The sequence below is a fragment of the Erpetoichthys calabaricus genome, chromosome 3 (genome assembly GCF_900747795.2).
Source record: "Erpetoichthys calabaricus chromosome 3, fErpCal1.3, whole genome shotgun sequence".
In the NCBI taxonomy this organism is placed as follows: Eukaryota; Metazoa; Chordata; class Cladistia; order Polypteriformes; family Polypteridae; genus Erpetoichthys; species Erpetoichthys calabaricus.
Genome location: NC_041396.2, coordinates 188,040,703 through 188,064,113, shown reverse-complemented (window position 1 = coordinate 188,064,113; position 23,411 = coordinate 188,040,703). Strand labels below are relative to the sequence as shown.

Sequence of the window (23,411 nt, the reverse complement as noted above, 5' to 3'; positions counted from 1 at the left end):
ATCCGGTAAGCTGGATCACCCATGGATTACTATTCGGTAATGTTAGGTAATGTTAAACATTTCTTCAACTGAAATACAGTAAAAAGTGATAAATTAATGTCTTTTGTCTTGACCTGTTCCTTTATCACAATGTTAAGATGCTTTCTAGCTATTAATCACAAGGTGGCCTAATAAAATTTTATGTTCAGCAATTTTTTTAATATTGTCACAAGCATATACAGGAATTCATTATAAAATTATTGAATTGCTGATCTTTGTAAACATATCTTATGAAAGAAGAAAGAGAGAGGTTAGGAGCACACACTGATACAGCGCATTGCCGCACCTACCACATGACAAACCAACTCAGGATCCCAGATTAGGGCCCGAGTGCAGCCATGCATTGGGTGACACCTCAGCACCACACTAGTTCAGATGGAGTGGAACAGTGTGAGGCTTTTTATGGTGGCTGGTTGGAGGGCCTACATGCAGGGCTGGATGCAGATTAACGTCATATCCAGGATGGAGCAATTGCAGGTTAAGGGCCTTGCTCAAGGGCCCAACGAAGTAGAGTCACTTTTGGCGTTTACAGGATTCGAACTGGCAACTTTCCGATTGCCAGTGCAAATCCCTATCCTCGGAGCCACCGCTCCGCCTATGCAAGAAGAATGCAGAAAAATGAAAAGGTGTATGTCTATCACCATCAACTAAAACACAATGACAAAGGTACACTGTATATTCCAAATGACTATATTATAGTTTACTTCCCTCATCAATGTTGGTTACACATTACTTATTGGTAGATATAATTTATTTTGCAGAACATTTCAACAAACTAAATTACAAAAGCAAAATCTTCAGACCACTTTACATAGTGAAGAGCGTGGAGTTTATTGTAGTCAATGCTTTCAGAAAATTTTTGATGAGAACAGGGTTTTCTCAATAGCCATACTATACCATTTTCTAAGCCCTGAGCACTGTTGCAAGGGACTGGAGCTTATAGAGGCAAGCATAGTGTGCAAGGCTTGAGCAACCCCCTGGACAGTGCACCTGTCCATCACAGAGTGAACACTCTCAGGCCAATTTAGTGTGACCACTCCACCCAACCTGCATATCTTTGGACTGTGGAAGGAAACTGGAGCACTCAGAGGAAACCCATGTAAATCCAGGACCAGAACCCTGGTTTGCTTCACTTCTCCCAATAAGTATTAGATGAATGGAAGAATAATCTGAATATCAAGGCATTTACAGAGAAAGCAATAAAATAAGGCCACATGATTTTTAAAAGATTTGTCAGCATGCCATTTGTAGCAGACAGATACAAAGAACCAAAGAATATTTATGTTTTGTACATTTTGACTGTTTTATAATGTAGTCACAGACCACAAAAGATATATTACTTATCAATTACAGATGATAGTAATTAAATTTGTAATGCACACATAGTAGACCAGTAAAGTAAATAAAAGAAATAAGTTCCATATCCCACTGTGCTCCTCCCTGCGTGGAGTTTGCATGTTCTCCCCGTGTCTGCGTGGGTTTCCTCCGGGCACTCCGGTTTCCTCCCACAGTCCAAAGACATGCTGGTTAGGTGGATTGGCAATTCTAAATTGGCCCTAGTGTGTGCTTGGTGTGTGGGTGTGTTTGTGTGTGTCCTGCGGTGGGTTGGCACCCTGCCCAGGATTGGTTCCTGCCTTGTGCCCTGTGTTGGCTGGGATTGGCTCCAGCAGACCCTCGTGACCCTGTGTTCGGATTCAGCGGGTTGGAAAATGGATGGATGGATCCCACTGTGCCAGAAAGCCATGCTATTATATTTCTTCTGCCAACAATTGCTTGGTTTTCTATTACCTTCTCATCACAACTTGGCTCCATAAACATTTGCCTGCCCTGGTCCAATAATATATGCATAGCCAGTGCTGTTACCAGCAGTCTGAACAAACTGACTTCTTATTATAGCAACAAAGCCATTAGTGTCAACTTACGCATTTAATATTTTGGTCTGCATATTTCATTTACACAGAAATACAGGTAAAATTCCGTTACAACGAACTTCCAGGGACCTAAAAATATTTTGTTGTAATGAAAATTTCGTAGTAATGAGATTCTGCATTTGTCACTATAGTGCTTTCTTTAACTTGCATCCAGGCGTCTGCAATCATTTTAATAGCTTATTTCGCGTTAATTTAAATCTCCTCCTGTCTACAAGTTATGCTGACGAGAATTTTTCTCAGCATTTCCTTGCGATAATACACTTTCAGGGTGCGAATGATGCCCAAATTCAGTGGCTGAAGCACTGCCGTGCAATTGGGTGGGAGGAATTCAGTGCGAACATTATCTAAATGCGGAAGCATGTTGTGGGCAGCACAGTTATTAATCATCCATAATCAGCCGGATCATCCTTTTCTTGTTATTCATATTTTGAGGTTTCTGGACTCTTTTGGGATCCCCCCCACCACACCCCACACCCCACACCCAATGGGAACGTCACGCTGAAGTGCATACCGAAGCACAATTGCCGCATCTGTGGAAGATTGTTTGTCCATTGCCGGGGCAGGGCAACAGCAGGCTCACAGCAGTGCAGTGAGGCGCCACAGAAGCGAATCCTAAAAGATCGGGGTCGCGCTGCAAGTCCCTGCCTTACACCCCAAAACACGAGGCTGAGTCTCAGGACTTTAGCAAAACCAGCTTTATTCAGCTTGAAACAGGAACAACAGGGTTATTTATTGTAGCGGGGTCTACCACTCTCCTATAAACAGACACAGCAGTCAGGTAGGGTTGTGGCCAGGTTAGTGGCCAAGTAATCCTGTTACCTACATTTAAATTGTTCCTTGCATCACCCATCGAGATCTTTTCTGTTTACTTTGGCGGAGAGACGCAGCAGAGCTGTGAGCCTGCTGTGCCCCAGCCACAGATAAAACAGTCTTCCACAGATGTGGTGATCGCACTTCGGGATGCTCTTCGGCATGTTGTCCAGCTGGGGGAGGTCCCAAGAGAGTTTAGAAACCTGACATTTCCTTGAATGAGTGCCGCATTAATAGGAATGTTTCTTGAACGAGCACCACTGAACCACATAAAAACGGCTTTTTCGACATCTTCAAATGCAGCAGTTCGCATACGTTTGCATCCCGAGATTTTTCTTCTTCTTTTGCTTTGTCTTTCAAGAAAGTTGACAGTGTTGATGGTGAAATTCCGAATTCACTGGCAACGTTTTTTTTTCTTTTTGCCGCAATCGAGAGCTGCAAAAATGTAAATTTTTTGTTTATAATATGAACTGTTATAATTTTTTCATGTCTGCCGTTTCTATAGGAGGGTAACAATGAGTTAAATTCCAATGGATGTTTTTCAAATGTTGACAAGCGATAAGCAAAAGGTATCACTGAAAACCACAGAAAACAAAAACAACAAAAAAAACAGTACGAGCAAAGTTCAAAGAAAGAAATTTTTTTTACAATGTTTCTGTTTGGGGATCGTTGTGCACAACTGAGCTGCGACCACAGAACTGACTGCTCTGTGGATGATCATTCAGGCATTTCAATGTCTTTTGGGCATCTCGTTGTAATGAAAGTATCTGCTGAATATACTTCGTTGTAATGAGATTTCTATAGACTCGTGTCATATGGGGAAACTATTTGAACCATAAAAATACTTCGTTGTAATGAAAATTTCGTTGAAACAGAATTTTACCTGTACTGCAAAAATATAAATGTTCTTACCTTGTTGTTTTTACAACTGCTTTACACTATCATTATTCACTGTGAAGTAGCAATCAATTAAGTGCCATTACCATTGAGATGATTACTATTTGACATTGTCACAGCACCTCATGAGATAACTGTTTGTATCCAGAGAAGGCTGAATCAAATGGTGGTCCTCAAACAAACATTGAAGTAAGGAAGTAAAAGTAATGTTTGTAAATGGGTGGAGGTTGGGAGTATTTGACAATCTCCTCATTCATTGACATACATTTCTCTGTCATTGTCATTCTTGCATTCTGCATGGCAGAGTATGTGTGGCATATCGATGTGCCATAGTATTAGATAGCTGCTGAATGACTATATGCAGGCTGCAAGTGCCTCCCTTGTTTGGCTTGATGCTCACTTATGGCGCTTCTGCAGTTCTTTTTCACAATATAACATAGCACTTTGTAACACTGTAGTTTGCAATCATGATTAAACAGTTTGGTATGAAAACAGGAGCATAGGCCACTTTACGTAGGCTATTGTCTGTCTTTGTTGCTGCTGTTCTTCTTTTGGCAATGAGCAGCCTCAACAATGTGCCTGATGGGCAACAGATGTTTCCACAGTACTTTTCCTTTCTGTCATGTCATCTTCTTGAGCAGTTCACTTATAGAAGACATGAACCCTGATAACTTTGTGGAGGTTGCCACTAGCCAAATGCTTCACCAGAAAATATAATGTAAGGTTCAAGTTATGATGGTTGACAAGTAATCACATGACAGATGGACACATCCCTTAGCAGTTTTTACATATAGATATAGTTATTTCCCAGGTCTTAAAAAAAATCTGAAATGGCTTGTCTTTTTTTCCAATATTTACATTAAACAAAGCTGAAATCTCAATATGACTGCGCAGACTTTTCATATTGTGTGCTGAATTCAGTACAGTGCATTCTGACATGACCAAGTAACTCGTATTGCACTAAGAAAATGTCCTAAACTAACTTTCAACTTAAGTGACTGTTTTCAAGAAGTACTTATATTAAAAAAAACTACTTAAATGAATAAATATTATTTCTTCAGTGCTTTGTTTAGTTTTCATTTTGGATTTCTGATTGACTTGTGATAATGACTTATTTTACATACTCTATAAATGACTACTTCATCTTCATTCATTCCAGTATTGGGGTCATTTGCAGTACAGTGGCAACTATTTTAAGTAGCAGTAGGAATATAAATACCATATTCCTTATACTTAGACTCTGTTTAAGTTCAGTTCTTCTTTTCTCTGCATCTTTAATTAAATTTTTGGTTTCTTGACGTTTAGTTGTGCATACTGATCTTAGGTTTGGTTTTTTCTTGCGGTTTCAGTTAAGAAAATCCCATGTGTGAATTCCTATGTGACAGAGTATATGTAGAGAAATTTCTTTAAAACGAAACCTGAAATAATTCTAACAGATCAAATCATTATTTATTGTCTAAAAAAATGCAGATTTACGGTTGTCAATTACAGACACACTTTATATTAAGTATTGAAAAATGTATCCCTGTCATTGTTTAAATTAAGAGGTATGTTTATTTTTGACAGATTGATGAACAGCGACAGTACCTCCAAAAAATATGGAGAGATGGTCAAAAATGCAGTGTTTATGAATTTGGCTTACCACCTAATTTTGTCCCAAAACAACCAATTTCTGTAAATAATAGTTGGTAAGTTGACTATCCAAAAATGTCTAATAAACTCATGATATGTCAAATTTAAAATAAATTATTTTGCCTCAGCTCCCCATATAAGCTCCACTCATGAACACAGCATAACCACACTACACACTCAGAAGGAACTGGAACTCATTAATTTCAAACAGATTAGAAACAGCTCAGGAATAGTATGGCAGCTTTAGTTGTGTAAAACATTTACATGGAAACTAATCATCTATGCAAGACATGGGTTTTTAGTCACCTCTGTTCACATATTAAAACTGAAATTGATTACAAATTTAAAAAATCAGATCTCAATTGGTGAGCAAACATTAAGTGTTGAAAGCATTTTTTTAGTTTTTCTTTTACTTATGAAATGAATTGTAAAACAGGATTATTGAGTAAAGCTAAGCTTTTATAGTTGGCTATAATAGTTTAATGCTCATACTTCCTACATTTTACAATTTTCTTACAAATGTGGTATGCATACACAAAGACCATGCATAAAACTAGAAAGCACAACAGCACTAAACAGGACAATAGAAAATAAATATAAATATTTCACTCCAAAACATTGCTGTGAGACTAATTCAAAATTTTTGTGACTGTGCAACATGCATCAGTTGCTGTTACTGGCTTATCATTCCAGATAAACATAGTAGAATAAAAATAGTAACAATCTACTATTACATGGAATTGCAAACCGCTTATGATGAAATAACAAGGTCAAGGTAACTTTCTGTTGCCTGAAAGGAAAGATTAGTAGAACATATGGGTTGCAAAACAATTCCAGACATTAAAAAAGAAAATACTTATAAAATTTTATAAATATAAAGAAGAATGTTACTTATGTACTACTTGTGTGGAATCTGTATTATTACTTTTTTAGCTACACTTTTGCTTTACAAAAGGCATAACTGATGAAAGAAGAAACTTATTTATTTTATTACATTGTTTTTATTGTGCATAGGAAGTTTATCAAGCTTCTAAAATAAAATCTATAATTCTGTAATGCAAAGAATGGAGTGGATCATTAAGGATTTGACTAAGTTTTAAAAGGGCAAGACCAACATATACTGTGGAAGTTTCACGCGCATTTGATCAATCACAATCATTATGCTTACTGCTTCAGTTTTGCACTGGAGTCAAGTTTTATTTTTAACGTGACATTTTCCAAAACACAGAACAGTCTGAAGGACAGATCACAGTGGAAACAAAGATTTTTAAAAGAGAGAAGTCACCATTTAGTTTACTTAAGAGAGGTTTCCTAACTTTAGTCTTCAGCCAGAATTATTAAGTATTTATAAGATGTGACTTGTTCAACAATTTTCTACACTTACTTGAGTAAATTGAAATACTGTCTGTTTTTTTCTAAAATATATGAACATCTTATTTGTCTTCTTCACATTTACCCTGGCAAAGGTATGAGAGCATAATTCCATATTTCACTGAATATTTTTGAGATGAAGTGTCTTATTTTAAAAACCTATTGAAGAAATTGTGAGAATTGGCAGTCAAGCTCAATACTCATTTTCATAGAATTTTTTCAATATTGGGTACTGAAAATTGGGTTATCCAGATGTCAGTTAAAGGCAATAATAGATGAGTAGTGTAAGTTAAAAAAAAATCAGAAACTTTTTTTCCTGTTGTGCTTTAGTAGGAGATATTCATAAAAGTGTATTTTTATGATTGAGTAAAGGGGAATTAAAAAAGATACAAAAGCAAAATTACAGCATCACTTTGTATGTTTTGTCTTAATAACACATTTTGAGTTTACCTGCCTGCACCTTAGCTTAGAGGGCTTTATGCTACCCTATTTTATTATATACCAGACCAACATTTTCATCTTCAACCTTTAATCACACTTGGAGCTACATTTCTAATACCTGTAAACTGTCACCTCTATTTATATTTATTCCAACCCCTAAATCTCATCCGGGACTTTTCTGGCAGCATTCCTTCTTGGCTGCAGCTGGAGACAGTGAACCTCAAAGCTGCAATTGCTGTTAAAAATCTAAGGTCTCCATTCAGCCATTTGTATGCATCAGTTATTTTCAACATGACAAGGCTACATCCCCACAGTTGCCAAACATCCACAAAAGACACTCTGTTTCTAGTCATACTCCTGTCTCAATGTTCTGACCTTTAAGTTTTTATCAGGTTGTTTGTGACGAGGATCCCATGGTAATTTTGACATCCATTTCATTCAGATAGATTGTTTTTCCACCAAAATAGCTGAAAATTTAGCTGTATGTAAGCAAAACAGGACTGTCCAATTATGTACATATTTTCTGTGTTTTTATTGAGGTATATTAATGTATTTTTTCCATGCTGCTATGAAGAGACTTACTTAAAATGATGAAGTATAATAAATTAATCAGTCATTTAAAGTAATCTTTCCCACTTACAAGTGCCCCAAAAGCACGATGCCCTATCAAATTCATTATTGTCTATGTCTCTCTTTCCACTTTGGTCTTTCTTTCCCCTATTATTGAGTTGTCACCCCATCTCTCCTCCTGACTCTGTTCTCATTATGTTCTAGTAGGGGGAGGCATTAATAATGTGCCATGATCTCTGCCTTATTCCAGTTTTCCCTGTGGATCCAGTCAAGGGCATCCTCTAGCATGGCATGATAGTTTGCTCCAAATAGTACTTGTTTTCTCATAATTGTATATACAGTAAGAGGTACTCTCAAACTGTCAATGTGCAGCTTTCCCTCTTAAGATGTTTTTCACCAGTATTGCTTCCTGACCTGTTAGAGGTATCCCCAACCAAATGAACTGTCACACACATACAAAAATGAAAACTTTTTTTATTTTTGTGAATGAAAATATATAGCACAAATGACATCTTGTTACATCTGTTATCATTATTTCCCATAACCATCAGCACTTCAGTTTACTCCACCTCAGGGGGGATTACTAACTTTCAATCAAAATGATGATTTCATTAGTCCACATACAGTATTAGTTTAATTAATTACAGTGTAATATGCATGTGAATGCAGCATTTTTTAAAAGCGAGTCTCACCAATTGCCTTGTTTTCTTTGTGTGACAGCCCAGCTTTGAAGAGTGTATTTCTTCTGGAATTTCATCCCAGCCTTGGCCTGGCTTCCCTTATTTTCAGGGCACTCGGTGAGGCATACTATGAACTCTGCCAGTTTCACAGACCTGTCTCAGTCAGTGCAAATGTTGCCTTAGAGAAGCGACTTTTGCAGGTAGCTCTTGAGAAGCTACACAATCTGGAGTCACCTGGATATTCTTACAGTATACAGATTCAAAAAGATGTAAGTTGTGTTTTACTTGAAACAAAGAAGGAATGAATTAAAGATAATGTAGATTTTATCATTCCTCAGTAAAACTGCAAAAAACAATTTTACCAATTCAATATTCTAGTAGTGAATGTGGAACAAGTACAATTTTACCAGTAAGTGAAGTCTTATTTGTTTGAATTCTTCAAATGAGCACTTTTTGTAGGGCTCCTTATCAAGCCATTAAAGATAATAAAAAGTGTAATAAATCACTTTAAATGTCTTCTTATAAAACATAAATAAAAACATACATATTCAGTTTGGAATGTCATACATTTTTATAATATAATATATATAATAATTTCAGATTTTAAATGGTAATGTGTGCATGAAGGCAGTACAATGCATGCATTTATTCTGTACATTTACAGTTTAAATTTTTTTAAATAATATTTTTTAAGTAGTACTAGTACATGAGGTACATTGTTACCAGATAAACATATAATGCAGTTTCTGAAAAAAATATTACTAATGATACAGGTGCATAGTGGATGCCTGACTGCCAAAAAGCAAGTGGGGAAAAAAGCCACAGCGGTTTATCTCTTGCAGAAATATACATGGCTCTGTACTAACGTAGTGGTGCCATTGTTCTTAGTATCCTCCTGCAAGATGCACACCCCCTCACAGTATGTTTTATCTTTTGATCTGTTATTGCATCACGCTTTGCAATATTTTGAATTTAATCTCTCTATTTCCTTAAGAAGGTGCATTCCATTCATTCATTATCCTCAGTGTCATAAATGCTTGCAGGCACAGCCCTCATTTGAAAATATGGAAGTTTTCATCAAGAAGTAAACTGCTGTTTATGTGAATATTATATATTTTTTTATTTTGGAATCTGTTGTTCTTTATCTTTTACATTTTTTTAAACATGAATTTTTCTAAAAGCACCCACTCGTTTCATACACAGGCTAAGCAGAACAGACCTGAATTTTCTTCTGTCTAGCAACAATGTGTAACATCTTCCTGTGATCATTTTGCTATAGATAACCTTACTAGGTGCCCAAGGTTCATGGTAACATAGCTGTAAGGTCACTGGTGTATACAGCACCATATCCTAGCTACAATCCTATAAAGTAATTTTCAAATTCATATATGTGCAATTTAAAAAAAAAGTTTTCTGAAATGTCAGTCATCATCATATACCATATAAAACCTCATTTTTATTACAGAGAGTAACCAAAAGAGTTACAGAGAGTAAGCAAAATAATTATGTATAAATATACAGCAGTTAAAGTCAGCGTTCACTCTAATTTGTTTTTTTTTTTCCAAATTATGAGAATTTGTTTATTCATAATGGAAATTTTTATTTTTTGCCTTCAGAAGCTTTTTATGGTAAGTTGTTTTTACTGCATTTTTGCAGTATATACCAATGACTAGTGCAAAATTTGTATCTTCATTGCAATTAAATACTATTGCATGGTAAATAATTGGATGAGAAAGATGAAACTGTAATATTAAGTTGTACTTACTTAGTGCATCATCATTATCAGAGCTGTACAAAATACTTATTAATGCTTCATAAGACTACAATATGTGGAAAGGCCAAAGTCGTTAAATTTTTTTACTTTGAGTAAATAGAAATTAAGAGGTTACATGGTTTAATTATCGAAGTTCTACCTACAGTCGCTGTGACATGTTCTTAGAACTTTCAAATAAGGAAGACTTCATAAACATAAACATTGTTTTTTAATATATTTTTAACAATACAGTATATAAGGGGCTGAAGCAATAAAACATTAATGTGTTCTTTCTTTATTTTAGCAATTGTTTTGGACAAAGTAAAAAAGGCTTAAATGAAATTTATACCATTGTGTCTGCATCTCACGTATTAATCGCACAGTTTATTATTCATTTTCAGTTGTTCTCGGATACTCTTTTTGAAGACCCATTTTTTGTTAGAGATATTGCATTTTGTGTCCTCGATTCAGCCGAAGAGGATGGGAACAAGCAAGGTAAAGAAAAGCAGGCTTTCACCATGGACATCCTCTGCCGACTGTTGGAACTTGTAACAATCCGACACCGTTTAATAGAGGCCTCGTCTGAAACTGCACATTTGGCTCAGTGAGTGGCTGCTTTGCAAGGATTATAGTTATGCCATTATATTATTGATACTTACAGATTTTTGGGCCGGATTGAACCCAATAGCTGTTTTATTTATACATAATTAGAATAATGATGAATTGTCTTTGTCAGGTAAATGCAAGCTACATGTGTATTTCATGTTACTTACTTTATACAGTGACAAACATGGCAATATTTGGACCATGCTTCCAATGTGGACTGAGAGTTTTGAAAATTGTTATATAGAAGAAGTGAACATTTCCATCCATCCATCCATTATCCAACCCGCTATATCCTAACTACAGGGTCACGGGACCCAATCCCAGCCAACACAGGGCACAAGGCAGGAAACAAACCCTGGGCAGGGCGCCAGCCCACCACAGGGCACACACACCCACACACCAAGCACAATTTAGGATCGCCAATGCACCTAAGCTGGATGTCTTTGGAATGTGGGAGGAAACCGGAGCACCCAGAGGAAACCCATGCAGACACAGGGAGAACATGCAAACTCCATGCAGGGAGGACCCGGGAAGTGAACCCAGGTCTCCTAACTGCGAGGCAGCAGTGCTACCACCACGCCACCATGCCACCCAGTGAACATTTCTTCTTAATTTATTATTTATTTTTTTAGTAGCCATGATTTTGTGCAAAATAATGGTGGTAGAGCAATTTTTGAAAATATTAAGAAAATGAGGTTATGTTTTCATGTTATTATAATGTTTATTAAAAAATAACTTTTACTCTGTCAATGAAAGTTTCTTACATCAGCATTATTTTCTAATTCCTCCCACTCGCTGGGAGGAGAAAGACATCTAAGTTCTTTTTATGGAGTCTGATATACAGTATGTTAAAATATTAAGTAATTGTGCTGAAGCTGTTGGAAACACTTTTCATCTTGAACTTTATTATAATATGTCGGGATAATTATTTAGAAAATATATTGCATATTAATCTACTTTTCTTGCAGTATGGTTATGAACATGGTAAGCTCAAAAAATAATGCATTAAATCTACACAACAGAAAATTTATAGGGAAAGCACAGAATGTGCCAAAGCTTATTTAAATTTTTTTTTTTTCAATTTGTGGTATAATATAAATTTCAGAAACTTATTTGATGTGTATTTCTAGGGATAGTCAGAAATGTGCAAGTTAGGCAACCACAGATCAGCCTACTAGTTTTCAGTTAACAGCAGACATGTGTTTTTTTAATTTCCATTAACACATTTTTGTTTTAATTTTATGAACTGTTGAATTTTCAAAACATTTACTTAATAATGTTCTGGTTTTTTAGACTGTACAAAATTTTTGCTGCTGAGATGGGGTTTGATGAATTTCATCTGTACCTGCGCCCTGTGCAGTTTGAGTTTGCATCTCACAAAGATAAAGCAGATCAGCCCCCTCCAGTTTTCATCACTGCTTTGCTGGAAGATGACAGCAGTGTGGACAGGTTAGTAAGAAAACATATTCACTGCAATTCTGGAACTGTTTTAAAATAATTGCAGTGGCAATAGTCACAAACTTTTTATGAAAACTGCTTGCTTTGTTTTTATCTTTCAAAGCCATTTTACTGCTACATTAAACTAGAGAGTATATCTGATAATTTTTTGATCTTTCATTTTCTGAAACTGCCTTTTCTCATACAGCATTGGATGAGGACTAGAACTTATCCCAGGGTGACTGAGCGACGTACAACATGAGTCCAAAGAATAAATGTTGTGATGCCAACCAGATTGTCCCTTTTAATAATGGTTTCAGCAACAAAAAATAGTGATCAATGGAACAGATAAGCAAAGAAATAGTAAGGCTGCAGTCACTCCTCTAAATAAACAGAAGCTCATATGAGCAGTCAGTCTGGGGTGTAGCTTCGTTCTGTGGTGGATCTACATCCAAATGAAATGCTACCGTCTGGGATCACCTCCAATTTATAGTCCTCTGACTGGAAGGGGCCCAGCCAGTTGCCCTCATTAGCTATCTTCTCAGAGCTGTATACAGAAAAAGAGACAATGTCATTAGTGACCTTGCCCCTTCATTATTCTGGGATGGTTATTGCATACCTCGGATGAGCCTGTAAGGTGACCCTCTGATACACATGTGACACAAGATATATGAGGTGCTAGGCAGGAACTAACCCATTCACATGGTTCTCTCATACCAGTCTTCCTAACCCCCCTGTCTTTGGGATATGAAAGGAGAACACCCAGAGAAAAGAAATGCAGGGTCCACACAGACGACGTCTGTGTCAGAATCTGAACCCAAAACTCTGGAGCTGTGAGACAGCAGTGCCAATCACCACATTGCTATGCTGCCCAATTATTTTTTAATGGTTAGACATCATTGTAAACAATATTCACATATAATTACTGAAGTATACTTAATTTTTAAATTGTTAATATCAATTACTAAATAGAATAATATAGAAATAAAATTAAGGGATCAAAACAAACAGTTGAGGTATGAGAATAGCAACCCATTTAATGGTGGTTGAAATACAGATTCAAAAGAAAAAGCCACATGTTGGTGAGAAATAGAGCAATTTGCTATTAATAAATTAAAATAGTTGATTCAATGTTGGGTTGCCTGTCTTCATCAGATGTGCGTCCTGAATGAACACCCACTTCCGGAAGGCCTCTGGGTTTATTTAGAGTAAGCCAGAAGGGGTGGGGTCATTGTTGAGGGAAGCAACATGAGGTCTCTCATTATCCGACTGGCGAGTCTCTAAACTGCAGGTGAGAAAAGGAAAAGGTATTACAAACAGTGACCCCTCTCTTTTTGGTAAGGCATGGCTCACCTTACCAGAGCCTTGAAGATTTCCCCTAATCGCACATGCTTCACACTCTGTCATTTGTTTAACACCTTCAGAATGTGATCATTGTGCTTTTCTTTACATATTTGTGAAACTAGTCCCTAAAACTATTCAGATTCATACAATGGCAGAAACTAAGCAGGAAAATATTTCATTTGAAAAGTAGTTTAAGTACATTTCAAATGAACATTATTTTTTGGACATTTCTTTTCAAAGTATTTTGTAGTCCACACATTTCTGAAAAGTTAGCCCATCTGCCTGAGGTTGTTCAGGTACAAGTCCCCACCTCTACCTGGAGTACTAGCAGTATAAGGGAACATTTTGTCTTTGAACTAGTAAACGAAAGACACACACAAAAATAAATAAAAAACAAGAAAATAAAACAGCCTTCTTTTCTTCTATCAACTTAAAAAGATTCTTATGGGTGTACTCCCATTTCAAGGGGTGAGTGCCAGAGATGTTATTTCATATAGGCTGAAATTTGCATGTCTAGAGTATTTAGGAAAATGAACTTAGCTGTGTCACTGTTCTGACATAGAATTCAGCTGGAAAGTGTGAGCGGTCACATGATCCATAGGTGGCATCCAAAGCTCTCAAAGAAAGGTTCATATCACCTCCTTCATTTAAACATCGAGTGCAGACTGTTAACTTTGCAGAGCAGTTAAGTGTTTTAATCTTCCAATATTCACTAGATACAAATTCTTAACTTCTCTGAGTCTTGTCACAGAAGTGCTTGCCTTCAGAATGCAGTAATGACATTGCACAGAGAGATGTTAGCTACTAGATTATCAGTGAAAGAGGGGCTAACTTTACTTTGATGGCTTTTACTGATCTTACCCATCTGAGGTATTTTTCAAACTTATAAGAGGCAAAATCCTAGAAAGGCTAAATAGACATTTTAATTCATAAATTCATGAACACTTATTTCTTAAAGACCAGGTTGTAAGGCAATAATGCTCCATCTGTTTGATGATAAAACTCTGCTAATGAGCCAAAGTTAATTTTTTCCAACATAAAACATTAAGAGTCATACTAGCACCTCTTTCTCAAATGTAGACAGTAATTTTTCTCCTTGTCTCATATATGTGCCTTTCTCTACCCAATTTCAAGTTTTGACATAATTTGTCTAGCCAATTAGGTATAAAACATACAGAAGTGCTTGTCAGTTATTACTTCAAAATTTGTTCTAATGCAGTAGTTGCAGACCTTACCATGTTCAACCGTTTAGTCCTCTAGTAGCTGTACATAAAAAAAAAAAGGGAAAACTTGAATTGAGTCAGTTGTAAGTGAGATATCAATTTAGTAATTTGAATGGTGTTGCTTTTTCATATGTGTTACACTTTTGAGTTTGAGAGCGTGACACTTTCTATTAGTTTGTCATGTTTTATGCCTTTACATCAACATTCCATAAAGAGTGAGGGTGAGGAATTCTGATCATATATTACTCTGTTAACAATTTTCAGCAATGCCCTGACTGGACTATAACATTTTGGGTACAGATAAATGCCTTCGGCCACGGAGAAATTCTAACTTGCATTGCATACAGTCACTCTACCGGTTCTCTCATCAGCAAGTATTAACATTCAAACATCAACCTTACTTCAAAGCTTCACATGTTATATAATGAACTCTTGAAACAGACTGGAACAGATTTATTAGAAAGTGTTTTGTTCTCATTGAAAGAACAGCAATTAAGTAACTATGGAATATATATTTAGTATTATTTTATGTTAGTAAGAAGAAAAAAATTATTAATATTAACAGTTTAATAGTATTTGCCTTGGTAATTCACTGTTTGCTGAAATAACAGCTTCTTTGAGTGAGTGGGATTTCACACAGTAGTTAATTCATCAAGCAAGAATGTAGTCTATAAGCCAGATGACAATGATTCAGTTCAACTGCAAAATTTAGCGCATGGTATGCTCCTGTTAATTGCATTTTAAATAGCATTAAGGTATGTGCTTTCTTGTGTTTATTTTATTTGCTACATTTGTATATACAGTATGGAAATGCAGCATTAAAATATGCCTCATCTTCTAAAGTAGTCGGTGGGATATGCTTGTTTCACTTTTTTAATCTGGTATTAGATAGATAGATAGATAGATAGATAGATAGATAGATAGATAGATAGATAGATAGATAGATAGATAGATAGATACTTTATTAATCCCAATGGGAAATTCACATTCTCCAGCAGCAGCATACTGATACAATAAACAATATTAAATTAAAGATTGATAATAATGCAGGTAAAAAAAAAAACAGACAATAACTTTGTATAATGTTAAATGTTAACGTTTACCCCCCCACCCCCCCCCCGGGTGGAATTGAAGAGTCGCATAGTTTGGGGGAGGAACGATCTCCTCAATCTGTCAGTGGAGCAGGACAGTGACAGCAGTCTGTCGCTGAAGCTGCTGTTCTGTCTGGAGATGATACTATTTAGTGGATGCAGTGGATTCTCCATAATTGATAGGAGTCTGCTGAGCGCCCGTCGCTCTGCCACAGATGTTAAACTGTCCAGCTCCATGCCAACAATAGAGCCTGCCTTCCTCGCCAGTTTGTCCAGGCGTGAGGCGTCTTTCTTCTTAATGCTGCCTCCCCAGCACACCACCGTGTAGAAGTGGGCGCTCGCCACAACTGTCTGATAGAACATCTGCAGGATCTTATTGCAGATGTTGAAGGACGCCAGCCTTCTAAGGAAGTATAGTCGGCTCTGTCCTTTCTTGCACAGAGCATCAGTATTGACAGTCCAGTCTAATCTATCATCCAGTTGCACTCCCAGATATTTATAGGTCTGCACCATCTGCACACAGTCACCTCTGATGATCACGGGGTCCATGAGACATTATACATTAGAAAAGAATTTGAAGAATAAATCAAACAATTTTTAAAAGCAATGCTCAGTTTAATCCATTCAGCTATGGTTGCACCATTGTGTTATGCTCAAGGGAAGTCAAGATGTGACTCTTAAAATCCATGCCCACTTTACTTTCAGAATGTTTTTGGATGATCAATCCAAGTTCCCAATAGGAGTCATCACAAAAGTAAAAATTTTGTGCCTCTTAAAAATGTACTTTATTTTCTTTGCAAAGTACTGAAATGGAACCACCTCTTGCTAGAGAAATACATGTGTAGAAAGTCACTGTGTTAAGTCCTCTCATTCCCTTTAGGACTAAACTAGCCTATAATCTTTTCTGCTATCCAAACAAACATTGAAGTTTATAACTCCATGAAATGCAAATCTGAAGATTATTTAAAATGTTCTGAAAATAATACTTATTTGAAATTTCTGAAAAGGATCTCCCTTTTAGCAAAAACAAAGGGAAGAAGCAAACTAAACAAGCTAATTGCTTCAGTTGTTAACCTATTGTGTATGTGAACCTTTAAAAACATGTTTTTGGTTGTATCGCTGTAAGATGCTAGCATTCTCATCTTCCTTTGGATGTACTGCATGTTAGCACAAGCAAGTGATCATTTCACAGTATTCCATATATATGAGATGACGATACTGATCCTATGAACCAACAGGGACAGCCATTGCCAAATGTTACCCTGCTTTCTCATTTGACTACTAGATGATCTGTACTTTCTAAAGTAAGTCTTTGAAAGTAGGAATACTGCAAGCATTTGCAATCATCTCGATTTTATACAGATACAAAAGGAGTAAGTATGAGAATAACTCCCACCTGTAAGTGTGACATTAGTTTATAATGTAATCTTCCTAACTGCTGAGTCCCCATACAGTATATCTTTTCTTGGGAAGCCAGCTATAGCCATAACAGCTTTCAGTTCTTTAAACCAGGTGAGGGTGGTTTAAGCTGGCAAAAAAACTCAGTTTTTATATTATCACTTTCATCTCCCCATTTATCAGTCCATATGTTTGGGACACATTTATTTAGATATGGTGTGATCTTGTAGTTGCTTTCGGCAGCAGTTATGTAGCTATTGCTTAGGGTTGTTTCTGCTTTATTGGGTATTATCTTAAGCAGTCTCCTTAAAAGCTGTCATCATTTGGTTATTGACTCATTTCTCTTATGTTTGTCAAGCCTTGCTTGAGGTTTCTTGTGTTTGTAATCTTTACTATTTCAAAGTATAATTACAGCAGAACCCAGAGTTAATGTTCTTATATTTATCATTTTTTCACATTTAATATTTTTGAATGCTGCTATTGAACAAAATAGAACTCTTATCTGAACAAGTGTGTTTCTTTTAATAATACATTCATACTGCATCTAAAAGTGGCTTTATTCTAATTTGGCTTCATAGTTGACTTTTCCTTCTTGTTTCACTGTTAGGATCATTTCAAATGTGATGCAAGTGTGTACAGATATTTATGTTGAATGTGCGGAGTGGTGGTTAAGTCTTAGGACTTCAAACCCTCAAGTTGTGGGCACAAATTCTACTACTGATACTATGTGGCCATGTGTCACTTCATTTGCCCCTGCTTATGCTCCAATTGGTGAAAAAATAAAAAAATAAATATAACCAGTTGTATCTCAAATGTTGTAAGTTGCCTTGGATAAAGGCGTCAGCCAAGTAAAGTAAGTAAATGATAATAAGGTACAAAATGAATAAAAACAATTTTGTCAGACAGAAGCAACCCAATGCAAGTTATGATTCCCTGTCATTTTTTGGTGATCACTCTCCTCTGGAAAGATCAGCTCTGTGTCACATTATGAGTAAAAAATGGAAGTTGAGCTGCAGTGTGAATTTACGTTGATTTTGTTCAAAGGGTGTACTTTTCATGTTGATATAAAGACTATGGCAAAGTTCTTGAAAATGAATAACCATCTGAAATAACAAAAGGGCAATAATAATTTCACAAGTTAAACAGACCCAATCAATCAGTTCAAACGGAATAATAAGTAGTATTCATAAAAATAACTGCAGTGAAACCATATAAAAAATAAACAGAGCAACTCCAGACCTGTAATAATGGGTTCCAGGCAAATCAATGACAATTTCCTTCATTTAACACTGTTCCCACATTTGCACTTTTTTCAGCTTCTTGGAAAAAAGCTAATTGGGGGTTCAACTGTATTTCCCCTCTGTAAAGGTTAATGTTTTTTTTAACTTTTTCATTGCTTATGCTCTTTTTTGCCAGTACCTAACTATGTATTTGTTTCATTCCTTGTGTTTGCTGTGATATGTTTATTTATCTTTGGTAGTCATTCATTTCTTTGTCAGTAATGTACAACATATTCATGAGCAATGAAAGTCATGATGATCCGGATACTGTGACTTTAAATAGAACAAATTCAAGAAGCTGGGCGTTATATTAGTTCTTGTCTTATATAAAAGCTTCCCACTCCAACTGTTTCAGATACACACCATCTAGTTTTCTACTAGGAATCCATGAAATCGATGAAAACCAAATTGGAAAATTTAGTTTTCGAACACAGGAATCCATTGTTCAGGTAAGATTAACCTTCAATGGTAAGTTTTTTTCCCCCGATATTTTACATAACTGGCCTAAAAATAGACACCACCAAGACTGATTCTGTTCATTTTCAATCAAAACCAAAAGCACACAACAGTTTGTACGCCTTAAAAGTTTTGCTTTGTTTTACGTTTAACTGTAGGTTTAACTAAAACTACAGCAGAAACTGAGAACCAGATCAACATTTACTCTTGAGTTTCAGCTTTATGTAGGACCAAAATCTACATATCCACTGAGTTGCATTTTCATTATGTGAAAGTATCCATCCATCCATTTTCCAACCCGCTGAATCCGAACACAGGGTCACGGGGGTCTGCTGGAGCCAATCCCAGCCAACACAGGGCACAAGGCAGGAACCAATCCTGGGCAGGGTGCCAACCCACCGCAGCATGTGAAAGTATGTTAAGGTTAAAAATGTTTAAGCTTCTTTTCATATATATATATATATATTATATATATAATATACAGTTGTGTAAAAAGTAAGTAAAGACGTAGCAAATTTAAATAAATGTGTTTATTTAATTGTTACAACTATCTAATGATGCAAAAACACAATACTGCACACAATGCACCATTAAATTATAGAGTGCATGAATACTACTTAATATAATAAACAGTGTTTACCAAACCAAAACAGTATATCATAGGATTGTTGTTGATTTTATTTGTACACAGGCTTAAAAGATCACCATTTTTGAACTGGTAAAGAAATAAAATCACCACATAAAAATGTCTGCAAGCCCACTATTCAGCATTAAACCTGTTTTTCTTACTTTGTGTTAGGTTGGGTAAGAACATGTAGCACACATCCTACTTTCCTGCTGCATATAGGTATTATGGATATGTATTGATAACAAAGTAACTGTTGGGTACCTACTGTCATTATAATTAAATATCTATAGGGTTGTAACACAGATAAAGTGACAAAAAAGATTATTAAAATGGAACCCAAAATTCACAATGAATGCATAACTTTAGAAGTGTGCATGAGTTAGTCCTGTGACTGACTGGCATAAAATCCAGTGCTGATATTTACATTGTTCCCTGTGTTGTCAGGAAACCTATGGCTTTTTTGTTGCTCTATAACAGATGCATGTGGTTGAGAAAATGCAGGGAAAAGTCCATTAAATAAACAAATGCAAATTAAAAAAATAACAATGGAAAAAATATTTCATTGGGACTTTACAGTACATTTTTGATGCTACTATACTTACTTACAAACTAATTTTCAAACACAAGTAGTTACTTTTTAAATCATGTGCATCTAAAAATTGAAATAAATGCTAGCAGTGTGTCAGACAGCCGTCATCTATAACCACACTACTCCACATTCCCAGGACTCTGGCTAAGAATATTATTGAAACTGTGTAAAGTCACTTTATACCCTGTGTCACAGGTCAGGTCAGTTAAAGGGTCAGGGTCCAAAGCCTTCATCTGAACGCCTGGCCTTCCAAGGGTGTGCAAAGTCCCTGCACTGCCTCACCGTGTACCTTCGTGGGATTCCTGTGTAGAATATACTTTTCCAGCAAGATGCATAAGTATTCCACACAAAAACAAAAAAACCTTGGTTGGCACACTTTTCTTTACTATCATCATGAAACCAGAAGGTTCTCTGCCAATTACCACAACATATACTACACAGTATCTTTAAATTTTTATGAAGATTGATGTTCCGAAGTAAACTTTAATTATAACTATGCAACATATCTTGTCACAGCTTTTGTCTCCATCAGGATTGGAAAATATGCAAGTTGTCCTAGCCTGCCAGGTCACACAGAAAAATATCTTATTTAGTGCAGTGCATCTGGCTGCTGTTTGTTTCCAGAGCTGCCCTACTCAGGTAGAAAACTTGAAGGTATTTTTTTATTTTAAGCAAACCTGTTTTACATTTAAAATGAAAGTGTTCAGCTTCAATTATTATTATATTTCTTTGTATTCAGACAGTTTTGTGTCAGCAATATATTGTACAGCAACTATAATGTTTGTGATCTTATGATTAGGTATTTGTCAAACTTTCTTAATCAGTGCTTAGTTCCTATGCAGCCCTTTCACTTGGGGAATTTCTATTACCATAAAAAAATGACTGACTGGGCCCATCTTGGCAATTTAAGAGGAACTGGATAATTGTAATTCATTTGAATTGTGCTAAAATGAAATTATATTGGTGGTTTGAAAACATACAATGTAATATGAATACTACAAAATTTCTCCTGTAATATACCATGTATATTCCTAAATAAAGATCTATAATACAGAAATAAATGATAATACCTGTCAACCTTTCAGCACATAGAGTTATCAGTATGATTTCTGTAGTAATACTATGGTAGACTATAAAATTACAGCAGAAGTCACGGAGAGCTAAAGTGTGCTGCACACAAGTCAACAGATATGTACAATACCTATAAAAAGTATTCACCCCATTGGAGGTTTTTACATTTTATTGTTATACAACATTGACAGTGGATTTAACATAGCTTTTTTAACACTGAGCAACAGAAAATGACTCTTTAATGCCAAAGTGAAAACAGATCTCTGCAAAGTAATCCTTAAGTTAATTACAAATATAAAACACAAAATATTAGATCACATAAGTATTCACCTCTTTCAAGTTACATTTCAAGTCAAGTTTGGTGTATAAGTGCATTATGCTTTTTATTCTACAAAACTAGGTAATCCAGAAAAGGTCCAAACATGTGGTGAAGTGTTGTGCAAGTCAGAATTTTTTAGTAAATAAACAAAAGATCCATAAAAACTCTGTGCTTGTGATGAACTTAAAATCAATAAATGAGGCCAATAAATAATCCACTAAAACCAAGGATAAAACCACAATCAGAGTCAGCCTTCAACTGCTCTTTTCAATGCTGCTTTGTCTTTGTCTCTGTCTCTATTGTCTGTCCCTCTTTTCTCACTTTACTCACTTATCTCCCAGGTATACTCAGGTGAAACATTGGTGACAGCAGTCCCCAGATGACTCCTGCCTCAGCTACTGTTTCATTGGTGTCCACTGGGATGTGCTGAGTCCATCTCCCTCATTCTTCCACATCTCTCGGCCTCTATAAGACCCCTGGAATATTCAGTTATTCCTGCTTTCTGCTGTTCAGCAGGAGTGATCTGGTCCACCCTTGGAATGCCTCTCAATCAGCTCCTTTGTGGGGCTTCCCTAAATGCTTCTCTGACTTCTGACCATACTGATTTCCCAGCGATTCTTTCCTCTCACTTCTCACTGGACTTTCTTCCTCGAGCTGAATGAAAAAGGAATCTTTTTGCTCTCTCTATCCTACTCACTCTGTCTTTATACTTGTGGGTGCAAGTGATTTCATTGGCAATACACGGGTTGTCATTGAGGAACTGGCTTAGCACATGATCAGGCAGTTTCCCCATTAAACGCTCTGGAGCCATACAGTTTTGCTGCAGCACGCACCAACACCCACTGAGCCTGAGTCATAGTGTTTTTATTTTAAAAACTCTGCATGGCCAAGGACCCCACTTCACCACTAAGGCATTAAGGTTGTTGTTTTTAGACCATTCTTATGTGTTGCTTTGCTTTGTGCTTGGGATTTTCTTGCTTGAAAAAAAATCTTCTCCCAAGGAGCAAGTTTCTCACAGACTGCATCAGATTTTCCTTCAGGATTTCCCTATATTTTGCTGCATTCATTTTACCTTCTACCCTTATAAGCCTCTCAGGGTCTCCTGAAGATAAGCACCCCCACAGCAAGATGCTGCCACCACCATACTTCATGGAGTGGGTGGTGTGTTTTTAATGTACAGCATTTGGTTTATGTCAAACATGGCATTTATGAGGTGAGACACAAAAATAACCGGATTGGTAAAAAAAAAAAATTTATTGATGAATTACAGCATTCTAAAAATTGTCACCTTCTATATACTCCCCCTCCCGATCGTTACACCACTCCATACGTATCTTCCATTGATTGAAACAGTGCTGAAAGTCTTCTTGTTTGAGGCTCTTCAATAAGCTTGCCGTTTCTGTCTTCACTTCATCCATTGAAAAACAATGTGTACCCTTCAGATCACTTTTGATTTTCGGGAACAAGTAAAAATCACTGGGAGCTAAATCGGGCGAATAGGGAGGATGATCGAGGACAGAAATATTTTTGTCAGTCAAAAACTGCTTTATGGAAAAAGCATTGTGCGCGGGAGCGTTGTCTTTGTGAAGTACCCACCCCCCTCTCGACCTGGGTGTTGAACGTCTTCCACATTTTCTTGTCCTTATTTGAAACGTTTGTGCCACTCAAAAACGTGTGTGTGAGACAAACTGTTATCACCATACTCAGTTTTTTATCATTTCATAAGTTTCTGTGGCCGTTTTGTTCAGTTTCGTGAGAAATTTGATGTTGATTCGTTGTTTGATTTTTTTCACGCTACATTATAGAAGCAACTCGTGTAGCGATTGTTGTGCAAATACTGATAGG

The 23,411-nt window shown here is 36.3% G+C and overlaps 1 protein-coding gene across 1 annotated transcript in view; it reads left to right on the top strand.

Annotated features, from left to right (window-relative positions):
* si:ch73-242m19.1 (uncharacterized) overlaps positions 1–23,411 on the top strand; it is a 162,280-nt gene that overhangs the window by 67,722 nt on the left and 71,147 nt on the right. The window contains exons 18-23 of the mRNA XM_051924103.1: positions 5,244–5,365; positions 8,412–8,640; positions 10,526–10,728; positions 12,024–12,179; positions 18,859–18,952; positions 20,693–20,830. Of these exons, the coding sequence (XP_051780063.1) occupies positions 5,244–5,365; positions 8,412–8,640; positions 10,526–10,728; positions 12,024–12,179; positions 18,859–18,952; positions 20,693–20,830 (942 nt within the window). The remainder of the gene's footprint in view (positions 1–5,243; positions 5,366–8,411; positions 8,641–10,525; positions 10,729–12,023; positions 12,180–18,858; positions 18,953–20,692; positions 20,831–23,411) is intronic.